General features: G+C 44.7%; 1 protein-coding gene across 1 annotated transcript in view; it reads right to left on the minus strand.

The window, feature by feature from the left end:
* LOC116987847 (dedicator of cytokinesis protein 2-like) overlaps positions 1 to 26324 on the minus strand; it is a 1012655-nt gene that overhangs the window by 757026 nt on the left and 229305 nt on the right. The window contains exons 12-16 of the mRNA XM_033044139.1: positions 24480 to 24697; positions 22985 to 23110; positions 21339 to 21463; positions 20200 to 20298; positions 6902 to 6974 (exon numbers count right to left, since the gene is read on the minus strand). Coding sequence (XP_032900030.1) covers positions 6902 to 6974; positions 20200 to 20298; positions 21339 to 21463; positions 22985 to 23110; positions 24480 to 24697 — 641 coding nt within the window. The remainder of the gene's footprint in view (positions 1 to 6901; positions 6975 to 20199; positions 20299 to 21338; positions 21464 to 22984; positions 23111 to 24479; positions 24698 to 26324) is intronic.

Consider the following 26324-nt stretch of genomic DNA (forward strand, 5'->3'; position numbering starts at 1 on the left):
GACATCCTTACTAATCAAGAATCTGTCAATCTCACAGATTCGCCACCTTCTAACTTAAGAAATTCCTCCTCATCCCCTTTCAAAAGGTACATACATCCTTTTATTCTGAGGCTATAGCCTCTAGTCCTAGACTCTCCCACTAGTAGAAATATCCTCTCCACTCTATCCAGACCTTGCACTATTTAATGAGGTCCCACCCTCATCCTTCTAAACTCCAGCAAGTGCAGGCCCAGTGTCGTCAAAAGCTCATCAAATGCTAACCCACTCATTTAATAGACAACAGACAATAGACAATAGACAGACAATAGGTGCAGGAGTAGGCCACTCGTCCCTTTGAACCAGAACCACCATTGAATTTGATCATGGCTGACAATCCACAATCAGTACCCCGTTCCTGCCTTCTCCCCATATCCCCTGAGATATCTTTAAGAGCCCTATCTAGTCTCTCTTGAAAGTATCCAGAGAACCGGCCTCCACCGACCTCTGAGGCAGAGAATTCCACAGACTCACAACTCTCTATGTGAAAAAGTGTTTCCCCATCTCCGTTCTAAATGGCTTACCCCTTATTCTTGAACTGTGGCCCCTGGTTCTGGACTCCCCCAACATTGGGAACATGTTTCTTGCCTCTAGCGTGTGCAAATCTTTAATAATTTTATATGTTTCAATAAGATGCCCTCTCATCCTTCTAAATTCCAGAGTATACAAGCCCAGCCACTCCACTCTCAGCAAATGACAGTCCCTCCATTCCTGTGATTATTCTCGTAAACCTCCTCTGGCCCTCTCCAGAGTCAGCACATCCTTCCTCAGATATGGGGTCCAAAAGTGTAATATAAAGGTTTGCAGGATCATAGAATCATAGAGTCACACATAACACGGAAACAGGCCCTCCAACCCGACAACTCCACGCCGATCAAGATGCCCCATCGACACTCGTACCACCTACCCGCTTATGGCCCATATCCCTCTAAACCTTTCCTATCCACCTACCTGTCCAAATGTCATATAATAACCATATAACAATTACAGCATGGAAACAGGCCATCTCGGCCCTTCTAGTCCGTGCCGAACACTTACTCTCACCTAGTCCCATCTACCTGCACTCAGACCATATCCCTCCATTCCTTTCCCATTCATATAACTATCCAATTCATTTTTAAATGATAACATCGAACCTGCCTCCACCACTTCCACTGGAAGCTCATTCCACACAGCCACCACTCTCTGAGTAAAGACGTTCCCCCTCATGTTACCCCTAAACTTCTGTCCCTTAATTCTCAAATCATGTCCTCTTGTTTGAATCTTCCCTACTCTCAATGGGAAAAGCTTATCCACGTCAACTCTGTCTATCCCTCTCATCATTTTAAAGACCTCTATCAAGTCCCCCCTTAACCTTCTGCGCTCCAAAGAATAAAGCCCTAACTTGTTCAACCTTTCTCTGTAGATGTCTTTTTTTTTTTTTTTTTTTTTTTTTTTTTTTTTTTTTTTTTTTTAATTAGAAGTACGGTAAATTACAATAACACACAACACATATATCTTAATACATTTTTTGTACCGCTTCATTTTTTTTTTTTTTTTAAAGCTTTAAGAAAAAGATAGAAGTAAGGAAAGTAAAGAAGGTGCGCAAGAGTTGTGAAGTGCAGAAGAGTGTTGGGAAAAGAAAGCCCCTTAGAAAAGAAGTTAGAGAAGGAAGTAAAGTAAGAAAGTAGACCCTAGAAAAGAAAGAAAAAGAAAGTAAGGACAATCGCTCTATTATAACATTAAACTCCGCAGAAAGACTACCAACCAAGTCTGTTTTTGTTGTTTTATCTCCCAATGCCAGGTCCTGATACCATTTATTTATTTATTTATTTTTAAAAATTACTATTGCACCTCATGCTTGTAATAGGTCCATAAACGTAGACCACGTCTTTTGGAATTGGTTTGCTTTATCTGCTAAGAGGAATCTCATCTCTTCCAGATGTAATGTTTCAAACATATTTGATATCCACATTTTTATTGTTGGTGTGGGCGCATTTTTCCAGAATTTAAGTATGAGCTTTTTTCCCATTATTAGCCCATAATTGAGTAAATTCTTCTGATACACGTTTAATTCAGGGATACCTTCCGATATCCCAAAAATGATCCATTCTGGTTTTGGTACCAGTTTTATTTTAATTAATTTTGAAAAAATATCAAATATTCCATGCCAGAATTTTTGGATTTTTGTACAAAAAACAAAAGAATGCGCTATGGTAGCTTCTTGACACAGACATTTATCACAGATTGGTGAAACATTGGGAAAGATTTTATTTAATTTAGTTTTTGAATAGTATAGTCTATGTAATGTTTTGAATTGGATAAGCGTATGTCGTACATTGATCGAGCATTTATGCACCTGTAGTAAATGTTTATCCCAGCTCTCTTTTGAAATTTTTATAGCTAATTCTTGTTCCCAGTCTCTTCTAATTCCATCTGTTGTGGGTATTTCTATGTTTAAAATGATATTATATAAGTACGATATTAAGTTAGCTGATTCCGCCTTTGTCTTCATTGCTTCATCCAGTAAGTCGGAAGGCATATTATGATAGTCTTTTGTGTATTTTTTCAAATAATCACAAATTTGAAGATATTTAAATATTGGTTATTTTTCAAATTATATTTCAGTTGTAGTTGTTGAAATGATAGTAATTTTCCCACTTCATACAGATCTTCGAGCGTTTTGATTCCCATTCTTTCCCAATGTATAAATGATTTGTCTATGATTGATGGTTTAAACGAAGGGTTATTGGCTATTGGTATTGAGAGAGATAGGTTTCTTAATTTTAGATTCTGTTTTATTTGTTTCCATGTTCTAATTGTGCTATGTATAATTGGGTTTTTATTATAATTTTTATTATTCAGATTTATTGGTGAGAGGATAATCGCTCCTATATTACTCGGGGAGCAATCCCCTTTTTCCATTACAATCCAGTCCGCCTGCTGGGCAGAATTGTCCAGCAGGTGAATCATATTTTTAATATTTACTGCCCAATTATAATACATAAAGTTAGGGAGCGCTAGACCCCCCCACTCTTTTCGTTTATTAAGGTGTGTTCTTTGTATTCTATGGGGTTTATAATCCCATATGAAATTTGTAATGTCTGAGTCCAATTTTTTGAAAAACTTTTTTGGGAGATATATAGGTGTTGATTGAAATAGGTATAGAATTTGTGGTAAGAAAATCATTTTTATAGCGTTTATTCTGCCTATTAAGGACATCGGAAGTGTTTTCCAGAATTTAATCAAATTATTTAATTTCTTAAGTAGGGGATTATAATTGGCTTTAAACATATCCTGGTAATTTCTAGTAATTTCAATTCCCAAATATTTGAATTTTTCTGTAGCTATTTTAAAGGGGAATTTCCTGAGATGTGTTGAGTCTTTATTTTTATCGACATAATTTCACTTTTGTTCCAATTTATTCTATATCCTGAAAAGGATCCAAAGTCCTCAATTAAATTTAATATATTCGGTATACTAATTTGTGGTTTTGTGATGTACAGTAGTACATCATCGGCATATAGGGATATTTTGTTATTTGAATATTTTGTATTATAACCGTAAATATCCAGGTGTGTTCTTATTTTTTCAGCAAGGGGTTCAATTACCAAAGCAAATAACAGCGGAGATAATGAACAACCTTGTCTATTGCCCCTTGATAGTTCAAATTTCGAGGATAATATATTATTAGTTAGTATTCTAGCCGTAGGTTTGTTATATAATAGTTTTATCCATGCAATGAAGTTCTCTCCCAATTGGAATTTTTGCAATACTTTAATCATATAATCCCATTCTACTTGATCAAACGCTTTTTCTGCATCCAGTGAGATGATAGCTAACTCTTGGTCATGAGATTTATGTGAGTGCATTATGTTAAGCAAACGTCTCAAGTTATTGAATGAATGTCTCTTAGGTATAAATCCTGTTTGATCCTCATTTATTAATCTACTAACATACCTGCTTAGTCTACTGGCTAGTGTTTTCGCTATTATTTTTTGATCCGTATTTAACAAAGCAATAGCTCTATATGAACCTGGTTCTTCTATATTTTTATCTTTTTTAAGTATTAATATGCACTCAGACCATATCCCTCCATTCCTTTCCCATTCATATAACTATCCAATTCATTTTTAAATGATAACATCGAACCTGCCTCCACCACTTCCACTGGAAGCTCATTCCACACAGCCACCACTCTCTGAGTAAAGACGTTCCCCCTCATGTTACCCCTAAACTTCTGTCCCTTAATTCTCAAATCATGTCCTCTTGTTTGAATCTTCCCTACTCTCAATGGGAAAAGCTTATCCACGTCAACTCTGTCTATCCCTCTCATCATTTTAAAGACCTCTATCAAGTCCCCCCTTAACCTTCTGCGCTCCAAAGAATAAAGCCCTAACTTGTTCAACCTTTCTCTGTAGATGTCTTTTAAATGTTTTTACAGCACCTGTCTCAACTACCTCCTTTAGTTTAGTGATAGAGTGTGGAAACAGGCCCTTCAGCCCACCGAGTTGCCACTGACCAACAATCACCCCTACACTAGTCCTTATCCTACACACCAGGGACAATTTATACAGGCCAATTAACCTCCAAACCCGTATGTCTTTGGAATATGGGAGGAAACCAGAGCACCCGGAGGAAATCCACGCGGTCAACAGACAATAGGTGCAGGAGTAGACCATTCGGCCCTTCGAGCCAGTCACAGAGAGAACGTGCAAACTCCGTACAAGCAACACCTGTGGTCAGGGTCGAACCCAGGTCTCTGATGCTGTGAGGCAGCAACTCTGCCACTGCGCCACCGTGCTGACCTACCCCAATGACCTGTTCCAACACCAGCCCCAACCACCTACCCCTGGCAATTCGTTCCTTACACCCACCACTCTCTGAGTGAAAACATTGCACCTCAGGTTCCTATTGTACCTTTCCCTTCTCACCTTCAACCTCTGGTTCTTGATTCCAATAGTCTGGATAACCATCAATGGTTATTTTATCTTAGAACGGAACAGAACAAAATAGTACAATAGAGCACAAGAACAGGCCCTTCGGCCCACAATGTCTGTGCTGAACATGATGCCAAGACCAACTCTTGTTTCATGTGTTTTGTGTGTGTGTGTGTGTGTGTGTGTGGAGGTTTTTTTGTGTGTTTTTGTGACTGTCAGATCAATTTCCCTCCTGGGATAAATAAAGTTCTATCGTACGTATCATTATCCATATCCACATGATCCATATCCCTCCATTCCCCTGGATATCCGTATGACTATCCTAAAGCCTCTTAAATGCCACTATCGTATCTGCCTCCACCACCACCCCTGGCAATGTGTTCCACTTACTCTGCACTTACAAAACCTCGAACTTGAAAAAGGTGCCAAAAACTGGCGACGTTGTGAAATGTCTTGGTGTACGACTGCTACACATTTGTACTTATCTGAGATGCGTATCTCAGATGGATCAAAGGGCCTTATATATAGTGATACTTGTACTGAACTGCATACAAATGAATCTCACTGTACCTCAGTACATGACCAATGAAGTACCATAGAACCATTGAAATCACGAGACAGGGTCAAGTAAAAAAGAAACCAACAGTAAATTATGCCAATCAATGTTGGCAAATACATTGGCTAAAGCCACCCTATTAGACGGTAAAAGATGTGCCCTGAGGCATAAATATTTCCTCATGGGCCTGTCCCACTTAGGTGATTTTTTAGGCAACTACAGTTGACTAGTTTGTCGCCACATGTTCGCCGGTTGGCGCCGGGAGTAGTCGCCTCAGTCGTGCAAAATATTCGTGGCGTCTTTCTGGTCGCCGCCAAATTTTCAACATGTTGAAATTTTTTTGCCGACAGTGGGTTTGACGCCAATGAGCGTAACCTGACTTCTCCTGACGTAGGTGCTGTCATAGGTTGTCGCCAGGATGATACCTTTCCTGGCGATTTTTCGCCACCGGTTTGGCGACCGGTTTTTCGGCGACCTGCTACGACTATGACAGTCACCGCCAGTTGCCTAAAAAATCGCCAAACATAGAAACATAGAAACATAGAAAATTGGGACAGGCCCAAAAAGATTCATGTTAAGATCAGGCCCTTCGGCCCACCGAGTCTGCACCAACCAGCGATCCCCGCACACTAACTCTACCTTACACACACTAGGGACAATTTACATTTATACCAAGCCAAGTAACATACAAACCTGTACGCCTTTGGAGTGTGGGAGGAAATCGAAGATCTCGAAGAAAACCCACGCAGGTCACGGGCAAACGTACAAACTCCGTACAGACAGCACCCGTAGTCAGGATCAAACCCGCTGTAAAGGACCTGTCCCACTTTCACGAGTAATTCACAAATTCTCCCGAGTTTTCCCCTTGATTCAAATTCGCAGAATGTTCGTAACGAGTCCGTAGGAGGTTGTAGGAGTTCGCAGATATATCGTAGCGACCCGTTATGCCAGCCGTAGGTACTCTTGGCATCCGGTAAGTCGGGACGTTTTTTCCAGCCCGATTAAAAAATGTCCACGAGTAATAAAATGGTCGGGATGAAAGAAATTGCAACTTTTTACTCGTAAGGAGGGCATCGAAATAGTCGTGGGAATCGGTAGACCAACTCGTAGGAGTTCGTGAACATAGTCGTGGAAGGTCGTAGGAGTTTGTAGATTACCACGGTCTTGGTTATTTTTTTTAGGTCCTTTAAACTCGGCAGATGTGTAGAATTAAGTCGTGAAAGTGGGACAGGCCCTTTAGGCAGCAACTCTACCGCTGCGCCACCGTGCCGTTCACAAAACGAAGAACTCAAAGCAATGGAGGACATGCCCACCGACTCCCACATTTATCTGGACCACTCTCGTTCCCACCCTGCCTCTTGCAAAGATGACGCATGAAATCTATACTTACAATCAGAAGATGATCTGTGCTTGAAAGTGAAGCGAAGATGTGTTCTCTGAACATCCTCAATGGGAATGGCAACCTGGGTCATGGAAAAGAAGTTCAAAGAACATTAAGTTGAGGGGAAATGTCAGGCATGATGTTTGCTGAAGGAAACTGCAAGAAGATTCAGTGGGAGGGTTTGGATTACATTCTCAATAACTACTTGTATAGAGTCATAGAGTGATATAGTGTGGAAACAGGCCGCTCAGCCCAACTCGCCCATACCAGCCAACAATGTCCCAGATGGGCTCTACCCGAGCCGGCTGCCTGCCCCTTTTCCGGGGTTACGTCCGTGCCCGGGTGGGGTTAGAAAGGGAATACGCCCTGTCTGCGGGCACCCTGAGGGAGTTCCGGGACCGCTGGGCTCCACAGGGTGTTGAATGTATCCTCAATAAGGATTGTATCATAGTTGTATAGTAGGTTATTACATGTTTGTATTGTATTATGGTGGTGGGTTCTGGCTTGTTTTATTGTAATGTAAATATTATTTTTAATAATTGAATACATTTTTTGATTAAAAAAAAAAACAAAAAAACAATGTCCCAGCTATACTAGTCCCACCTGCCTGCGTTTGGTCCATATCCCTCCAAACCTGTCCTATCAATCTACCTGTCTAACTATTTCTTTAAAAAATGGGATAGTCCCAGCCTGAACTACCTCTTCTGGCAGCTTGTTCCATACACTCACCACCATTGTATGAAAACGTTACCCCTCAGATTCCAATTGTACCTTTTCCCCTTCACCTTAAACCTATGTCCTCTGGTCCTCCATTCCCCTACTCTGGGCAAGAGACTCTGTACAACCACTCTCACATGATCTTATACACCTCTATAAGATCACCCCTCATCCTCCTGCGCTCCAACGAATAGAGATCCAGCCTACTCAACCTCCCCCTAGAGCTCACACACTCTATTCCTGGCAACATCCTCGTAAATCTTCTCTTCACCCTTTCCAGCTTGACCACATAAAGTCCAACCATAAAATATATCAGCCTAGAACATAGGACAGTACAGGGCAGGAACAGGTCCTTTGGCCCGCAATGTCCATGCCGAACATTATGCCAAGTTAAAATAACAGCACATAACATCAACCATGGGATATTGATACTGTCTTACCTGTTGATAAGTGTTAGGAGCAGAATTAGGTCATTCAGCCCATCAAGTCCACTCGTGCCATTCAATCATGGCTGATCTATCTTTCACTCTCAACCCCATTCTCCTGCCTTTGCCCCATAACCCCTGACACCCGAACAATTCAAGAATCTGTCCACCTTACAAATACCCAAAGATTGGGCCTCCACATCCTTCTGTGACAGCGAATTTCACAAACTCACCACCCTCTGACTTCTCCTTTCAAAAGGTACCTGTCTTTTAATTCCGAGTTCACTTTAGCTGCACTGCTTTAATGTTTCACGAGTTGCCCTCATTTAGGCTTAACGGGCCGACGTCGAAGCGTTGGAGTGGGTCGAGTTGGCGGAGCGGGCCGCTGGAGGCCAAGCAACAGCCTGGGGCTCAATTGAATCAGGTCCCAATCCAAGAGGCCAAGCACGGGGATCGTACGTTGCAAGCTCCAGCACGGAGCGGCGGTGCAGCGGTTTTACTTGGGCGGAAATCCTGGGGAGTGGGGTGGAGGGGGGCACATCATGTGAGGTGGGGGACAATCCACCCCATGTTTTGTAATCCGGATTTTGAAATTTGGTGAAAAAAATCTATTAAAATCTCCGCTTTCCGCAAGACAGTGGGGGTGTCATTGTTAAGCGCTTGTTAAATGTCTCTACTAACATCGTATTAACATGATGTGTCACCAATTGTGTTTTGACCTTCAAGTATTACTGAAGGTATTCACAGAGAATTTCTTAAAGCTGTCTGATGTGGGTACAGTTACCATTTGAACTGATTGGATGGATTGGTGGATGGGAAAGATTTAAACGGGTATCGGATTTAAACGGGTCAGGTTATTAAGGGTTCCAGTCGAACGAGTTTCCGGGCTAGCTTGCAGGTAAGTCCCTCATTCAAGGTCACTCACGTTATTTAGTATGTTTTTCCCATCTCTCTCTCTCTCCCCCCGCCAAGGTTGATTCTTCTGTTTGCCTTTATTTGCTTCAGTCTTATTTGTTTGTGTTATTTATCACATTGCAGCTTTTAAAGATTCAAGCGGGTATCAGCCGCTTTCTAAGGGCTGAATCAGCCTGCTTGCAGGGCCTTTCATTGCCCGGCGCGGCTTAAAATCAAACTGCTGTGTCGAGGCGATTGAAGCTCCCGATATTGAAGCCCCCGCCGGATGATTTTAAGCCACGCCAGGCGATGAAAGGCCCCGTGAACAGGCCGATTCAAGCCCCACGATTCGGGGCGGACGAAGCTGCTGGTGCTGGAGTTCGGAGTCGTTCACCAACCAGGCCAGCTCCCGATGTTACCGTTCACAGGGCCCACGGTGGAAGTCTCGTGGTCACCAAGAAATCGTGGGCCCCAAAATTGTGTCCACCCAATGTTTTGATAGCGATTTCTGCCCCTGCAGGAGGACACCAACAACATTGTCTGGCCCGGCCGACCCCTGCAACTCCCGCCCAGTGCCATCGCCAGGACAACGGACATTTATGGTCAAGTTTTTCTTTTAATTTTGGACTTGACGGTACAAGATGGCGCATGAAAGATGGAACTTGTGTCTGGATTCAGTGTAAGGACGGCACGTTGGTGCAGCGGTAGAGATGCTTCCTTACAGCGCCAGAGACCTAGGTTCAATCCAGTAGAAACATAGAAAATAGGTGCAGGAGTAGGCCATTCGGCCCTTCGAGCCTGCACCGCCATTCAATATGATCATGGCTGATCATCCAACTCAGTATCCTGTACCTGCCTTCTCTCCATACCCCCTGATCCCTTTAGCCACAAGGGCCACTTCTAACTCCCTCTTAAATATAGCCAATGAACTGTGGCCTCAACTACCTTCTGTGGCAGAGAATTCCACAGATTCACCACTCTCTGTGTGAAAAATGTTTTTCTCATCTCGGTCCTAAAGGATTTCCCCTTTATCCTTAAACTGTGACCCCCTTGTCCTGGACTTCCCCAACATCGGGAATAATCTTCCTGCGTCTAGCCTGTCCAACCCCTTAAGAATGTTGTAAGTTTCTATAAGATCCCCCCCAATCTTCTAAATTCTAGCGAGTACAAGCCAAGTCTATCCAGTCTTTCTTCATATGAAAGTCCTGACATCCCAGGAATCAGTCTGGTGAACCTTCTCTGCACTCCCTCTATGGCAAGAATGTCTTTCCTCAGATTAGGAGACCAAAACTGTACGCAATACTCCAGATGTGATCTCACCAAGACGCTGTACAACTGCAGAAGAACCTCCCTGCTCCTATACTCAAATCCTTTTGCTATGAATGCTAACATACAAACTAAACTACTACCTCACACAGTTACAATGATTGCATCTAATATATAATAGAATAGTCACTGAACTGAATGCAAAAAAGAATTTCACAGTGCCTAGGTACGTGACAATAAAGTTCCATCGAACCATTGAAATTCTCATCTTCTATACACTCTTCTCCCCCTCGCATTGAACGTAAAATTCTATTGTATAATGCATGTTGCAACCTTGGGGCCTACATGACAAGGTGACTAATTAATTAAATCTCACTACATCAGACTGGTTTGAGTAGTCTTCTCTCTTGTGACTCTTGAGAACGCGCTGTCCTCGGATACTGTCATGAAAATGCTTTACAAACTCATACGAGGCTACCTCTGCCAATTGATTTTTCCTATCTCTCTCTCTATATATATATATATACTGTATATAGTTTAGTTTAGAGATACAGAATGGAAACAGGCTGTTCGGCCCACCGAGTTTGCACCGACCAGCGATCCCCGCGCACTAATAACACTACACTACACACACGAGGGACAATTTCCATTTGCACCAAGCCAATTAGTATGCACGTCTGTGGAGTGTGGGAGGAAATCTTAGGTCTCGGAGAAAACCCACGCAGGTCACGGGGAGAACGTACAAACTGCGTACGACAGCACCCGTATAGTCAGGATCTAACCTGGGTCCCTGGCGCTCTGAGGCAGCAACTCTATCGATGCCCACCATAAAATCCATCATGAGTATCTTCAGATTTTCTGTCAAGCTCCCATTATTTCTCTGCAATAAAAAGGAACCGCAGATGCTGGCTAATACCAAAGATAGACACAAAATGCTGGAGTAACTCAGCGAGTTCTTGGCAACTTCAACTTAGTCTGAAGAAGGGTCCCGAACCGAAACATCACCTGTTCCTTTTCTCCGGAGATGCTGACTGACCTGTTGAGTTACTCCAGCATTTTGTGTCTATCCCAGTGTCTCTGCCTGAAGAAGAGTCCTGACCCGAAATGTCACTTATCTATGTTCTCCAGAGAAGCTGCCTGACCCACTGAGTTACTCCAGCACTTTGTCATTTTGTGTAAACCAGCATCTGCAGTTCCTGGTTTCTACATTTTGTACGCTGCATTGCAAAAATATCTCAAGGAATGCTTTCTTGGACACTAGACAATAGACAATAGGTGCAGGAGTAGGCCATTTGGCCCTTCGAGCCAGCACCGCCATTCAATGTGATCATGGCTGATCATCCCCAATCAGTACCTCGTTCCTGCCTTCTTCCCATATCCCCTGACTCCGCTATTTTTAAGAGCCCTATCTTGCTCTCTCTTGAAAGTACCCAGAGAACCAACCTCCACCGCCCTCTGAGGCAGAGAATTCCACAGACTCACCACTCTCTGTGAGAAAAATTGTTTACTCGTCTCCGTTCTAAATGGCTTACTCCTTATTCTTAAACTGTGGCCCCTGGTTCTGGACTCCCCCAACATCGGGAACATGTTTCCTGCCTCTAGTGTGTCCAAGCCCTTAACAATCTTATATGTTTCAATAAGATGGAAGAAATTCTCCTCCTCTCGCTGCCTGAAAAAGTTACCCCTCAGATTACATAGAAACATAGAAAATAGGTGCAGGAGTAGGCCATTCGGCCCTTCGAGCCTGCACCGCCATTCAATATAAACCTGGCTGATCATCCAACTCAGTATCCTGTACCTGCCTTCTCTCCATACCCCCTGATCCCTTTAGCCACAAGGGCCACATCTAACTCCCTCTTAAATATAACCAATGAACTGGCCTCAACTACCTTCTGTGGCAGAGAATTCCAGAGATAAATCCGATCATATCTTTCCCCTCTCACCTTGCTCCTGTGACTTATGAACATATGACCCACTGCAGATTCTCTCCTCCCCCTCCACTTCCACCTTTGCTTCCATTGCCTCCTCTAGCTCCACACTAACGGGCCTGTCCTCTAGCTCCACACTAACGGGCCTGTCCTGTAGCTCCACACTAACGGGCCTGTCCTCTAGCTCCACACTAACGGGCCTGTCCTGTAGCTCCACACTAACGGGCCTGTCCTGTAGCTCCACACTAACGGGCCTGTCCTCTAGCTCCACACTAACGGGCCTGTCCTCTAGCTCCACACTAACGGGCCTGTCCTGTAGCTCCACACTAACGGGCCTGTCCTCTAGCTCCACACTAACGGGCCTGTCCTCTAGCTCCACACTAACGGGCCTGTCCTGTAGCTCCACACTAACGGGCCTGTCCTCTAGCTCCACACTAACGGGCCTGTCCTGTAGCTCCACACTAACGGGCCTGTCCTCTAGCTCCACACTAACGGGCCTGTCCTGTAGCTCCACACTAACGGGCCTGTCCTCTAGCTCCACACTAACGGGCCTGTCCTCTAGCTCCACACTAACGGGCCTGTCCTGTAGCTCCACACTAACGGGCCTGTCCTCTAGCTCCACACTAACGGGCCTGTCCTCTAGCTCCACACTAACGGGCCTGTCCTGTAGCTCCACACTAACGGGCCTGTCCTCTAGCTCCACACTAACGGGCCTGTCCCACTTGGAGATGTTTTCGGCGACTATCGGCACCATTGACTGACGTATCAGGTCACTGAAACAGTTGCGGGGTGATGACGTCTGTGTGGGGATGTTCATGTTAAACTCTATCGTGTATTGTGCTCCATTTTTATTCGTGTGGCTGTATGGTAACTGAAATCACACTACCAATTGGTGCCCGTGACAATAAATGTAACTTCAACTTGAACGTATTGGCGCGCAGTGTCTCCTCGAGTGTCGCCACATTTTATTTGTCGCCACTGGATTTTGAAATGTTCAAAACCCATCGGCGACCCTGACACGTGAGTCAATGGTGCCGGCAGTCGCCGAAAAAATCGCCAAGTGGGACAGGCCCTTCGGCAACTTTTCATCTCTGGCCTTTGTCCACCATCTGTTGACCAGAACCTCCCCTCACCTGTATCAACCTGTCACCTGCCCTCCTCTCTTCCAGCTTTCCACCACTCAGTCTGAAGAAAGATCCCGAAACAAAACGTCAACGATACACATTCTCCAGAGATGCTGTCTGACCCGTTGAGTTTACTCCAGCACTTTTGTGTAAACCAGTATCTGCAGTTCCTTGTTTCTGCATTCTCCCACGATGTCATCCTCGATACTGTGACCTGCAGCGTGCTTACAAGCGGTATTTATCTGTTTGAGAAAGAACTGCAGATGCTGGAAAAATCGAAAGTGGACAAAAATGCTGGAGAAACTCAGCGGGTGAGCCAGTATCAGTGGAGCGACGGAATAGGTGACGTTTCGGGTCGAGACCCTTCTTTACACACCAGGATGGCTCACTGGCACCTCCTCCACTTTCCAGAACTCTCTTGGTTTAGTTCGGTTTAGAGATACAACATGGATACAGGCCCTTCGGCCAACGAGCCCACATCCTAGGGACAATTTACAGAAGCCAATTCACCTACAAACTTTCTTTGGAATTTGGGAAGGAAACCGGAGCACCCGGAGAAAACACACGCGGTCACAGGGAGAACGTACAAACTCCTTATGGACAAGCATCCATTATCCGGATCAAACCTGGGTCTCTGGCGCTGTGAGGCAGCAACTCTACCGCTGTGCCACCGTGCCTCCCTATGTGAGCGTGAACCATTGTTAATTAATAGAACCAATATTATATATTTCCCTAGTTTCCTGCTCTTCCTCAATATCATCATGATATTCCACTCCCAAACAATGCCGGGCTGCAGAGGCCATCAGCAGAGACCATCAGATCGCACGTATTTCTATGTGGGCTCTCAGTTCATCTTTTTTTATTCCAAATGCATTCAGAAACAAAGCCTTTTTCTTTTATCTTTTTATTATTTTTGTAACCCCTGGCACTATGTGTTGATTTACTCTGAGATATGAACTCCCTCCCACAATCTGTTTATCAGTTCCCAATTTAATATCATTCCCTCGAGCCTTTCGCTACTCTGACTTGCCATTATTTAGTTTAAAATCCCTCCGCAGAAACTTGGTAATTAAAGTTATGGAGAGTCAAAAGTTCATAGTTTATCGGAGCAGAGGCCTACTCCGCCACTCAATCATGGCTGATGTATTTTACCCCCTCAATCCCATACAATTGTGGCATTGACAAGGCTTTTGGATAGGCTCATTACATTTACTTCAGAGATACAGCATGGAAACAGTCCCTTCGGCCCACAGAAGCTAGAGTTCAGTTTAGTTTATTGTCACGTGTACCGAGGTAACATAGAAACAGAAATTAGGTGCAGGAGTAGGCCATTTGGCCCTTCGAGCCTGCACCGCCATTCAATATGATCATGGCTGATCATCCAACTCAGTATCCCGTACCTGCCTTCTCTCCATACCCTCTGATCCCTTTAGCCACAAGGGCCACATCTAACTCCCTCTTAAATATAGCCAATGAACTGGCCTCAACTACCCTCTGTGGCAGAGAGTTCCAGAGATTCACCACTCTCTGTGTGAAAAAAGTTTTTCTCATCTCGGTTATAAAGGATTTCCCCCTTATCCTTAAGCTGTGACCCCTTGTCCTGGACCTCCCCAACATCGGGAGCAATCTTCCTGCATCTAGCCTGTCCAACCCCTTAAGAATTTTGTAAGTTTCTGTAAGATCCCCTCTCAATCTCCTAAATTCTAGAGCGTACAAACCAAGTCTATCCAGTCTTTCTTCATAAGACAGTCCTGACATCCCAGTAAATCAGTCTGGTGAACCTTCTCTGCACTCCCGCTATGGCAATAATGTCCTTCCTCAGATTTGGAGACCAAAAGTAAGTGAACAGCTTTTGTTGCGTGCTAACCAGTCAGTGGAAAGACAATACATGATTACAATCGAGCCATTTACAATGTATGATAAGGGAATACATGATAAGGGAATAACGTTTAGTGCAAGGTAAAGCCAGCAAAATCCAATCAAAGATAGTCCAAGCGTCACCAATGAGGTAGATAGTAGTTCAGGACTGCTCTCTGGTTGTGGTAGGATGGTTCAGTTGCCTTATAACAGCTGGGAAGAAACTGTTCCTGAATCTGGAGGTGTGCGTTTTCACACTTCTGTACCTCTTGCCTGATGGGAGAGGGGAGAAGAGGGAGTGGCCGGGGTGAGACTGGTCCTTGATGATGCTGCTGGCCTTGCCGAGGCAGCGTGAGGTGTAGATGGAGTCAATGGAAGGGAGGTTGGCTTGTGTGATGGTCTGGGCTGCGTCCACAATTCTCTGCAATTTCTGGTGGATCTTGGATGGAGCTGTTCCCAAACCGTGCTGTAATGCATCCCGATAAAATGCTTTGTACGGCGCATCTGTAGAAGTTGGTGAGTGTTTTAAGGGTAAGGGGTAAGCCATTTAGAACGGAGACGAGGAAACACTTTTTCTCACAGAGAGTTGTGAGTCTGTGGAATTCTCTGCCTCAGAGGGCGGTGGAGGCCGATTCTCTGGATACTTTTGAGAGAGAGCTGGATAGGGCTCTTAAAGATAGCGGAGTCAGGGGATATGGGGAGAAGGCAGGAACGGGGTACTGATTGGGGATGATCAGCCATGATCACATTGAATGGCGGTGCTGGCTCGAAGGGCCGAATGGCCTCCTCCTGCACCTATTGTCTATTGTCTATTGTTGAGAACATGTCGAAGTTCCTAAGCCTTCTAAGGAAGTAGACGGGCGGGGGTTGTTAAAGGAAGAAGGGAAGAACAAATTGCGAACTTTGAAACTATGGCACGCTAGAAAGAAAACAAATTGAAATGATAAATATAACAATGCTATCAGCACAGAACTCCACGGCAAAAAGTACACCGTGTGCTTGCTGTGTGTGACAGACAGGAACTTGTTTCTTCCCTCAGTGAGCTGAAGTGTTTACCAAGAGACTGTGAGTCACAGCAGTTACTTTAGATATGGTGCTTTAGAGATACAGTGCGGAAACAGGCCCTTCGGCCCACCGGGTCCACGCCGACCAGTACACTAGCGCTATCTTACACACTTGGGACAATTTACAATTTCATCAAAGCCAATTAACCAACAAACCCGCTCACCTTTGGAGAGCGTGAGGGAACCAGAACACCCGGAGAAAACTCCACTCATATCTGGCTCCACCACAAACCCTGGCAGCTCCTTCCAGGCCCCCATCACCTTCTGTGTTAAACAATTTGCCCCGCACATTTCAATAGACAATAGACAATAGGTGCAGGAGTAGGCCATTCGGCCCTTCGAGCCAGCACCGCCATTCAATGTGATCATGGATGATCATCCCCAATCAGTACCCCGTTCCTGCCTTCTCCCCATATCCCATGACCCCGCTATCTTTAAGAACCCTATCTAGCTCTCTCTTGAAAGTATCCAGAGAACCTGCCTCCACCGCCCTCTGAGGCAGAGAATTCCACAGACTCACCACTCTCTGTGAGAAAAATTGTTTCCTCGTCTCAGTTCTAAATGGCTTACTCCTTATTCTTAAGCTGTGGCCCCTGGTTCTGGACTCCCCCAACATCAGGAACATGTTTCCTGCCTCTAGCATGTCCAAACCCTTAATAATCTTATACGTTTCCACCAATCTTTCCACCACCACGCACAAGAAGCACAAGAAGAACAAGAAGCGACAAGACAGACACCATTGTGCAGATGCCGAGACGTGTGTTCAGCTCTGGCTGAGCAACTTCTAATCTTGTTTGCGGCTCGATATGAAGAAGAAGCATAATTAACCCATTTGGCCCATCGAGTCTGCTCCGCCATTCAATCATGGGAATTAAGGGAATTAACCTTGTAATTAATCTCTTTTAAACTTTATCCCTCTTACTTTAAATGTATGCCCTCCAGTCTTTATAGTTTAGACTTTACTTTAGACTTTGGACATAGTTCGGAAACAGGACCTTTGACCCACCGAATCTGTGCCGACCAGCCATCAGCTCGAACACCAGCACTATCCGACACATCAAGGAACAATTTACAATTTTTAACAATTTTACCAACGCCAATTAACCTACAAACCTGTACGTCTTTTAAGTGTGGGAGGAAATTAGTTCCCACCCAGTAATGAGTGGGTTTACATATGATGAGCGTTTGACAGCACTGGGCCTGTACTCGCTGGAGTTTAGAACGTTGAGGGGGGACCTCATTGAAACTTACAAAATAATGAAAGGCATAGATAGAGTGGATGTGGAGAGGATGTTTCCACTGATGGGAGAGTCTAGGACCACAGGTCATAGCCTCAGAATAAAAGGATGCTTTTTTGGAAAGGAGGTGAGGGGGGACTTTTTTAGTCAGAGGGTAGTTAATCTGTGGAACTCATTGCCACAGAGGGCTGTGGAGGCCACGTCAGTGGATATTTTTAAGGCAGAGATAGACAAATTCTTGATTAGAACGGGTGTCGATGGGTCGAATGGCCTAATTCTACTCCTATAACTTGTGAACCTAGGTTTGCATTAGGTGAGAAATAACATTGGGTAGACTGATTGGACTGAAGGCTGATAAATCCCCAGGGTCTGATAGTCTGCATCCCAAGGTCCTCAAGGAGGTGGCTCTAGAAATAGTGGATGCATTGGTGATAATTTTCCAATGTTCTACAGATTCAGGATCAGTTCCTGTGGATTGGAGGGTAGCTAATGTTATCCCACTATTCTAGAAAGAAGCGAGAGAGAAAACGGAATTACAGACCAGTTAGCCTGACATCCATGGTGGGAAAGATGCTGGAGTCAATTATTAAAGAAGTAATAACGGCGCATTTGGATAGCAGTAAAAGGATTAGTCATCATGGATTTTAAAGGGGAAATCCTGCTTGACTAATCTTCTGGAAATTTTTGAGGATGTGACAAGTAAAATGGATGAAGGAGAACCAGTGGATGTAGTGTATCTGGACTTTCAGAAAGCCTTTGATAAAAATCCACACAGGAGATTATCGGGCAAAATTAGAGCACATGGTATTGGGGATAGGGTATTGACATGGATAGAGAATTGGTTGGCAGACAGGAAACAAAGAGTAGGAATAAACAGGTCCCTGTCAGAATGGCAGGCAGTGGTGAGTGGAGTGCCGTAAGACTCAGTGCTGGGACCGCAGCTATTTACTATATATATTAATGATTTAGATGATGGAAATAATAGTAACACTAGCAGAGCTGGGTGGCAGTGTGAACTGTGAAGAGGATGTTCGGGGGTTGCAGGGTGACTTGGACAGGTTGAGTGAGTGGGCAGATGCATGACAGATGCAGTATAAAGTGGATAAATGTGAGGTTATCCACTTTGCGGCAGGAACAAACAGGCAGATTATTATCTGAATGGTGTCAGATTAGGAAAAAAAGGGAAATGCAACAAGACCTAGGTGTCCTTGTACAACAGTCATTGAAAGTAAACATGCAGGTACAGCAGGCAGTGAAGAAGGTTGGCCTTCATAATGAGAGGATTTGAGTATAGGAATAAAGAGGTCCTTCTGCAGTTGTACGGGGCCCTAGTGAGACCACATCTGGAGTTTTGTGTGCAGTTATGATCTCCTAATTTGAGGAAGGACATCCTTGAAATTGAGGCAGTGCAGCGTAGGTTCATGAGTTTAATCCCCGGGATGGCGGGACTGATTGGAAAGACTGTGCTTGTATTCACTGGAGTTTAGAAGGATGAGTGGGCATCTTATAGAAACATATAAAATTATAAAAGGACTGGACAAGCTAGATGCAGGAAACTGTTCCCAATGTTGGGCGAGTCCAGAACCAGGGGCCACAGTCTTAGAATAAAGGACAGGCCATTAAAAACTGAGGTGGGAAAAAACCTTTTCACCCAGAGAGTTGAGAATTTGTGGAATTCACTAGATGGATTTAAAAGAGAGTTAGATGGAGCTCTAGGGGCTAGCGGAATTCAGGGATATGGGGAGAAGGCAGGCACGGGGTACTGATTATGGAAGATCAGCCATGATCACAATGAATGGCGGTGCTGGCTCGAAGGGCCAAATGTCCTCCTCTGCACCTATTTTCAATGTGTCAATGTCTCAAAGCTTTTCACTGTACCTCGATACACATGACTATAAACTAAAGCAAACTAGGCATTCATTAAACCATCTCTCCTACTGGGCATTTGTCAGCACTGGGCCTGTACTCACTGGAAGAATGAGCGGGGACCTCATTGAAACATACAGAATAGTGAATGGCTTGGATAGAGTGGATGTGGAGAGGATGTGGGAGAGTCTAGGACTAGAGGTCATAGCCTCGGAATTAAAGGATGTTCCTTTAGGAAGGAGATGAAGAATATCTTTAGTCAGAGGGTGGTGAATCTGTGGAATTCATTGCCATAGAATGCTGTGGAAGCCAAGTCAGTGAATATATTTGAGGCAGAAATAGATAGATTCTTGATTAGTACGGGAGCCAGAGGTTTATGGGGAGAAGGCAAGAGAATGGGGTTAGGAGGGAGAGATAGATCAGCCATAATTGAATGGCGAAGTAGACATATAGAGTCATAGAGTGGTACAGCGTGGAAACAGGTCCTTCGGTCCAACCTGCCCACACTGGCCAACATGTCCTATTTACACTAGTCCCACCTGCCTGCGTTTGGTCCATATCCATCCAAAGCTCTCCTCCCAAGTACCTGTCCAAATGTTTCAAGATTCAATAGAGTTTATTGTCATGTGTCCCTGATAGGACAATGAAATTCTTGCTTTGCTTCAGCACAAAAGGACATAGTAGGCATTGACTACAGAACAGATCAGTGTGTCCATATACCATTATATGGTATATGGACCATATATGGTTCTTGAACGTTGCAATTGAACCTGCCTCAACCATCTCCTCTGGCACCTGATGGGCCGAATGGCCTAATTCACCTCCTATCCCTTGTGACCTTATGACCTTATCCCAGAGTGGTGGCCGTGTTTGTTGCGCTGATTTTAATGGCAAGCGCGGACGTCGTTGACTTGGACCTTGGACTGACCTTGACTGTCTCCATCCAGCGATGCTGCTTCAGCTGGTAATACACCACGGACTGGTGCTGTGTGACAGCCTTGTCTCCGGCACCTTGGCAGATCGCATTCTGCACACCGGGAGAGAGAATTAAACATTTAGCGTGGCAATTTCCAGAAAGTGACGCTTTCATGAAAAATGATTAATTGTGCCTGGCCCATGTCTTGAGCCAGGCTCCATCTGTCACTGGTACATGGACTTGAGGAAGACATCAAATTGATTACCCTTAGTAAAAAGCACGGTGTGATATTCATGTGAAGCTGAAATAATTACATTACCTATACAGAGAAGGCAGGTTGGAAGTTAATACAGACAAAATGCTTGGAGAGATAACATGCCTTCAAACATTAGGGCAGGCTACACCTTTATTTCTGCCTCAGGGCGTGTGAAGTGGAGACAGAGAGCATTGTGGAAATGAACCCACATTTTACCATAGATCCTATAGCGGAGCAAGATAGACCACTCCTGCTAAATGCAATGGACTGACGTATAGTACACAACGGAGTGGAACCTGGGCCTTTTTTTCCATCCATTTCAGTAACCCGACCCGACCCGACTCGCACTGTAATCAACGTTGCGGGGGAACAGTTTGTGTTAATAAATTAAAATTCTGAAAATGAGGAGAAAATATTTACCAAATAACTTTTATTTTCACGAGGATGTTTCCGTAACCGGCTTCCGTCTCCGCACTAGTTATCCTATGGGATCTTTGGTGCGGAGACGGAAGCCGGTTACGGAAATGGGGCCTAAATTGACCCATGAATCTGCCCATGGCCGTACTACGTCTTTTTTGTCGCATGGCCTATCTTGCTCGCTATAGGATCTTTGCCTTTTACCTGGTTAACAAATGTGGTGACTACATTTTTTTATAGGTGTCAATTAGCCTCATAGAGTCTAGCTTAGTTTGGAGATACAGTGCTGAAACAGGGCAGAAACAGCGCGGAAACACATCATCACCCCTCATCTTCCTGCACTCCAAGCAAGGGCGATGCTGCCCAGCCCGACAAAGTCCCACGAGTCCTGGCAACATGCTCGTGAATTTTCCCTGTGCCGTTTGCGGCTAGCCCGGGTTGTCCGGCACCTGTGTGTGTGCGTTCGTGTGTAACTCACCGAGATTATGTCTCCATTTTCATCACAGACGCACATCGTGACCTCAACGTTCTTCTGCGTGGTTTTGTTCTGTTTGTCGAACTCTCCCTGAATCAAAGTGACGTAGATGTCATTGCGGACATCACCTGGGTTACGAGAAAGGAAAGAAAGATTCCTTGGTCGGAGACACTTTGTGAAAAAAATCGACGTTTTATTTAACAATAAGAAGTAAGCCATTTAGAACTGAGATGAGGAAACACTTTTTCTCACAGAGAGTGGTGAGTCTGTGGAATTCTCTTCCTCAGAGGGCGGTGGAGGCAGGTTCTCTGGATGCTTTCAAGAGAATCTCTGAATGCTTTCAACAATCTTATATGTTTCAATGAGATATCCTCTCATCCTTCTAAACTCCAGAGTGTACAAGCCCAGCTGCTCCATTCTCTCAGCATATGACAGTCCCGCCATCCCGGGAATTAACCTTGTAAACCTACGCTGCACTCCCTCATATAACCATATAACAATTACAGCACGGAAACAGGCCATCTCGACCCTTCTAGTCCGTGCCGAACACGTATTCTCCCCTAGTCCCATATACCTGCGCTCAGACCATAACCCTCCATTCCTTTCCCGTCCATATAACTATCCAATTTATTTTTAAATGATAAAAACGAACCTGCCTCCACCACCTTCACTGGAAGCTCATTCCACACAGCCACCACTCTCTGAGTAAAGAAGTTCCCCCTCATGTTACCCCTAAACTTCTGTCCCTTAATTCTCAAGTCATGTCCCCTTGTTTGAATCTTCCCTACTCTCAGTGGGAAAAGCTTATCCACGTCAACTCTGTCTATCCCTCTCATCATTTTAAAGACGTCTATCAAGTCCCCCCTTAACCTTCTGTGCTCCAAAGAATAAAGCCCTAACTTGTTCAACCTTTCTCTGTAACTTAGTTGCTGAAACCCTGGCAACATTCTAGTAAATCTCCTCTGTACTCTCTCTATTTTGTTGACATCCTTCCTATAATTAGGCGACCAAAATAGTGCACCATACTCCAGAATTGGCCTCACCAATGCCTTGTACATTTTTAACATTACATCCCAACTTCTATACTCAATGCTCTGATTTATAAAGACCAGCACACCAAAAGCTTTCTTTATCACCCTATCTACATGAGATTCCACTTTCAGGGAACTGTGCACAGTTATTCCCAGATCCCTCTGTTCAACTGCATTCCTCAATTCCCTACCATTTACCATGTACGTCCTATTTTGATTTGTCCTGCCAAGATGTAGCACCTCACACTTATCAGCATTAAACTCCATCTGCCATCTTTCAGCCCACTCTTCCAACTGGCATAAATCTCTCTGTAGACTTTGAAAATCTACTTCATTATCCACAACCCCACCTATCTTAGTATCATCTGCATACTTACTAATCCAATTTACCACACCATCATCCAGATCATTGATGTACATGACAAACAACAGTGGACCCAACACAGATCCCTGTGGCACCCCACTAGTCACTGGCCTCCAACCTGACAAACAACCATCCACCATTACTCTCTGGCATCTCCCATTCAGCCACTGTTGAATCCATCTTGCTACTCCACCATTAATACCCAACAATTCAACCTTCTTAACCAACCTCCCTCAACAGCAGAGTTAACAAACCTGGCATGATGATCTCAGGGAACCCCATTTTCCTGGCAACCACCGTGCTTCGGTCCACAAGGTGAGGGTGGTCCTTGCGAATTTGCTTCAGGTCACCCGAAAGTAACTTCATGGAAACCCAGAGACCTGGAAGAGGAGCAGAATTACGAATGAAAAAGGAGCAAAAATATTATCTGCTTTCAAAACCTATGATGAAAACCATAGAACATAGTACAGCGTGCACTGGCCCAAGATGCCTGTGGCCAACTTGATGCCAAATAAAAAACAATGACTTCTGTTATCCATACAAGACCCTGCAGTTGTACAGGGTCTTGGTGAGACCACACCTGGAGTATTGCGTACAGTTTTGGTCTCCTAATCTGAGGAAAGACATTCTTGCCATAGAGGGAGCACAGAGAAGGTTCACCAGACTGATTCCTGGGATAGCAGGACTTTCATATGAAGAAAGACTGGATAGACTCGGTTTGTACTCGCTAGAATTTAGAAGATTGAGGGGGAATCTTATAGAAACTTACAAAATTCTTAAGGGGTTGGACAGGCTAGATGCAGGAAGATTGTTCCCGATGTTGGGGAAGTCCAGAACAAGGGGTCACAGTTTAAGGATAAGGGGGAAATCTTCCAGGACCGAGATGAGAATCTCATTTTTCACACAGAGAGTGGTGAATTGTGGAATTCTCTGCCACAGAAGGTAGTTGAGGCCAGTTCATTGGCTATATTTAAGAGGGAGTTAGATGTGGCCCTTGTGGCTAAAGGTATCAGGGGGTATGGAGAGAAGGCAGGCACAGGATACTGAGTTGGATGATCAGCCATGATCATATTGAATGGTGTTGCAGGCTCGAAGGGCCGAATGGCCTACTCCTGCACCTATTTTCTATGTTTCCATATATCTGAAAAGCCTTTCATATCTGCCTCCACCACCACCCCCGACAGCATGTTCTAGACACCCACTACCCTCTGTGTAATAAACTTTCCCCGTACATTGAGTTATAGAGTCATACAGTGTGGAAAACGACACTTCGGCCAAACTTGCCCACACCCACCTAAATGCCCCCTCTACACTAGTCCTAACTGCCTGCGTTTGCCACATATCCCTCTAAACCTATCCTATCAATGTGCCTGTCTACATGTTTCTTAAACATTGCAGTAGTATCTCGTTCAACCTTTCCTCACTCACCTTAAAGTTATGCCCTCTAGTCCTTGACATTTCCATCAAAGAAAAAAAGATTCAGTCTACTCTAATTATGCCTCTCTTAGTTTGATAAACATTTGTCAGGTCTCCTGTCCTGAGAAAACAATCCATGTTTATCCAACCTCTCCCGATAGTTAAGGGCCTGTCCCACTTGGCCGTCATTTGCGCCGCATTTACGCGTCATATGTAAAATAGGTCAACGCGTCGTGATGCGCGACGTCGCGCGCAAATCACGCGTCAGCGCAGCCGTCTGGTGCGCGTGACGTCATTAGAATACCCTGCGGCGCGCGGCGATGCTCGCGATACACGTGAGACTTCTGGATGCCAGCGTGCGACGCCAGTGCGTCAGCATGTGTAGCCAATGCATCAGCGTGCGTACGCGATACGTCACGCAGGTGGCGCGGGAGGATTTTGTTACACTATGAAATCCAGGAGCGCCGCGCGATACCGCGTGCCACCGCATGCGGTTCCACGCCTCACCATGCGCAACGCGTGCGTCACCCACACGCACCCAACGCATCAACCTATTTTACATATGATGCATAAATGAGGCGCAAATGACGGCCAAGTGGGACAGGCCCTTTATGCTCCAAATGTCGTCCAACCAAAGTTTTATAAAGCTGCAACTGGACTTTATGACTCTTAAAGTAGAAACATTCCAACAATATGGCTACAATTCTTCTCCCTGATTCTGTCCGTGCGAAGTTTTCATGTTCTCTTTCCTGCAGGTTTGTAAGTGATAGCAGAAGAATTCGGTGATTTGGCCCATCAAGTCTACTCCGCCATTCATTCATGGCTGATCTATCTCTCCCTCTCAAGTGGGGGAGCCTAGGACCACAGGGCAAAGACTCAGAATAAAAGGATGTGCCTTTAGACAGGAGATGAGGAGGTGGTGAATCGGTGGAATTCATTGTTGAGGCCAAGTCATTGGGTACTTTTAAAATGGGGAATGACAGATTCTTGATTAGTACGGGGGTCAGGGGTTGCAGGGAGAAGGCAGGAGAATGGGGTTGAGAGAGAGAAATAGATCAGTCGTGGTTGAATGGCAGAGCAGACTCGAATGGTCTAATTCTGCTCCTCTGACATGAACTTAGATGCTTGATAATCACTTGTGTCTTGTGTCTTATGAATCTATGACATCCATAATATATGAAACTACCTTTAGAAAGGTGAGGAGGAATTTCTATCATCAGAGGGTGGTGAATCTGTGGAATTCATTGCCACAGAAGGCTGTGGAGGCCAAGTCAATTAATATTTTTAAGGTGGAGATTGACATTCTTCATTAGTACGGGTGTCAGGGGTTATCGGGAGAAGGCAGGAGGATGGGGTTAAGAAGGAAAGATAGATCAGCCATGATTGAATGGCATAGACGATGGGCCGAATGGCCTAATTCAGCACCTAAAACGAATGAACATTTTTGGTCCACTAATTTGAGGAAGGACATTCTTGCTATTGAGGGAGTGCAGCGTAGGTTTACAAGGTTAATTCCCGGGATGGTGGGACAGTCATATGCTGAGAGAATGGAGCAGCTGGGCTTGTACGCTCTGGGGTTTAGAAGGATGAGAGGGTATCTCATTGAAACATATAAGATTGTTAAGGGCTTGGACACACTAGATGCAGGAAACATGTTCCCGATGTTGGGGGAGTCCAGAACCAGGGGCCACAGTTTAAGAATAAGGAGTAAGCCATTTAGAACAGAGACGAGGAAACACTTTTTCTCACAGAGAGTGGTGAGTCTGTGGAATTCTCTGCCTCAGAGGGTGGTGGAGGCCGGTTCTCTGGATGCTTTCAAGAGAGAGCTAGATAGGGCTCTTAAAAATAGCGGAGTCAGGGGATATGGGGAGAAGGCAGGAACGGGGTACTGATTGGGGATGATCAGCCATGATCACATTGAATGGCAGTACTGGCTCGAAGGGCCAAATGGCCTACTCCTGCACCTATTGTCTATTGTCTATTGTCTAACATGAGGAGAAGGCAGGAGAATGGAGTTGAGAGGGAAAGATAGATCAGCCATGATTGAATGGCGGAGTTGATGGGCCGAATGGCCTAATTCTGCTCCTACAATTTATGAACTTATAAACGTATGAACTTATGATCAGCAGCTAGTGAGATGGGGTAGTCAATGCCACAATCCGCTCGGAGGTGAAGGGT

Source organism: Amblyraja radiata, chromosome 1 (assembly GCF_010909765.2).
Source record: "Amblyraja radiata isolate CabotCenter1 chromosome 1, sAmbRad1.1.pri, whole genome shotgun sequence".
Taxonomy (NCBI): Eukaryota; Metazoa; Chordata; class Chondrichthyes; order Rajiformes; family Rajidae; genus Amblyraja; species Amblyraja radiata.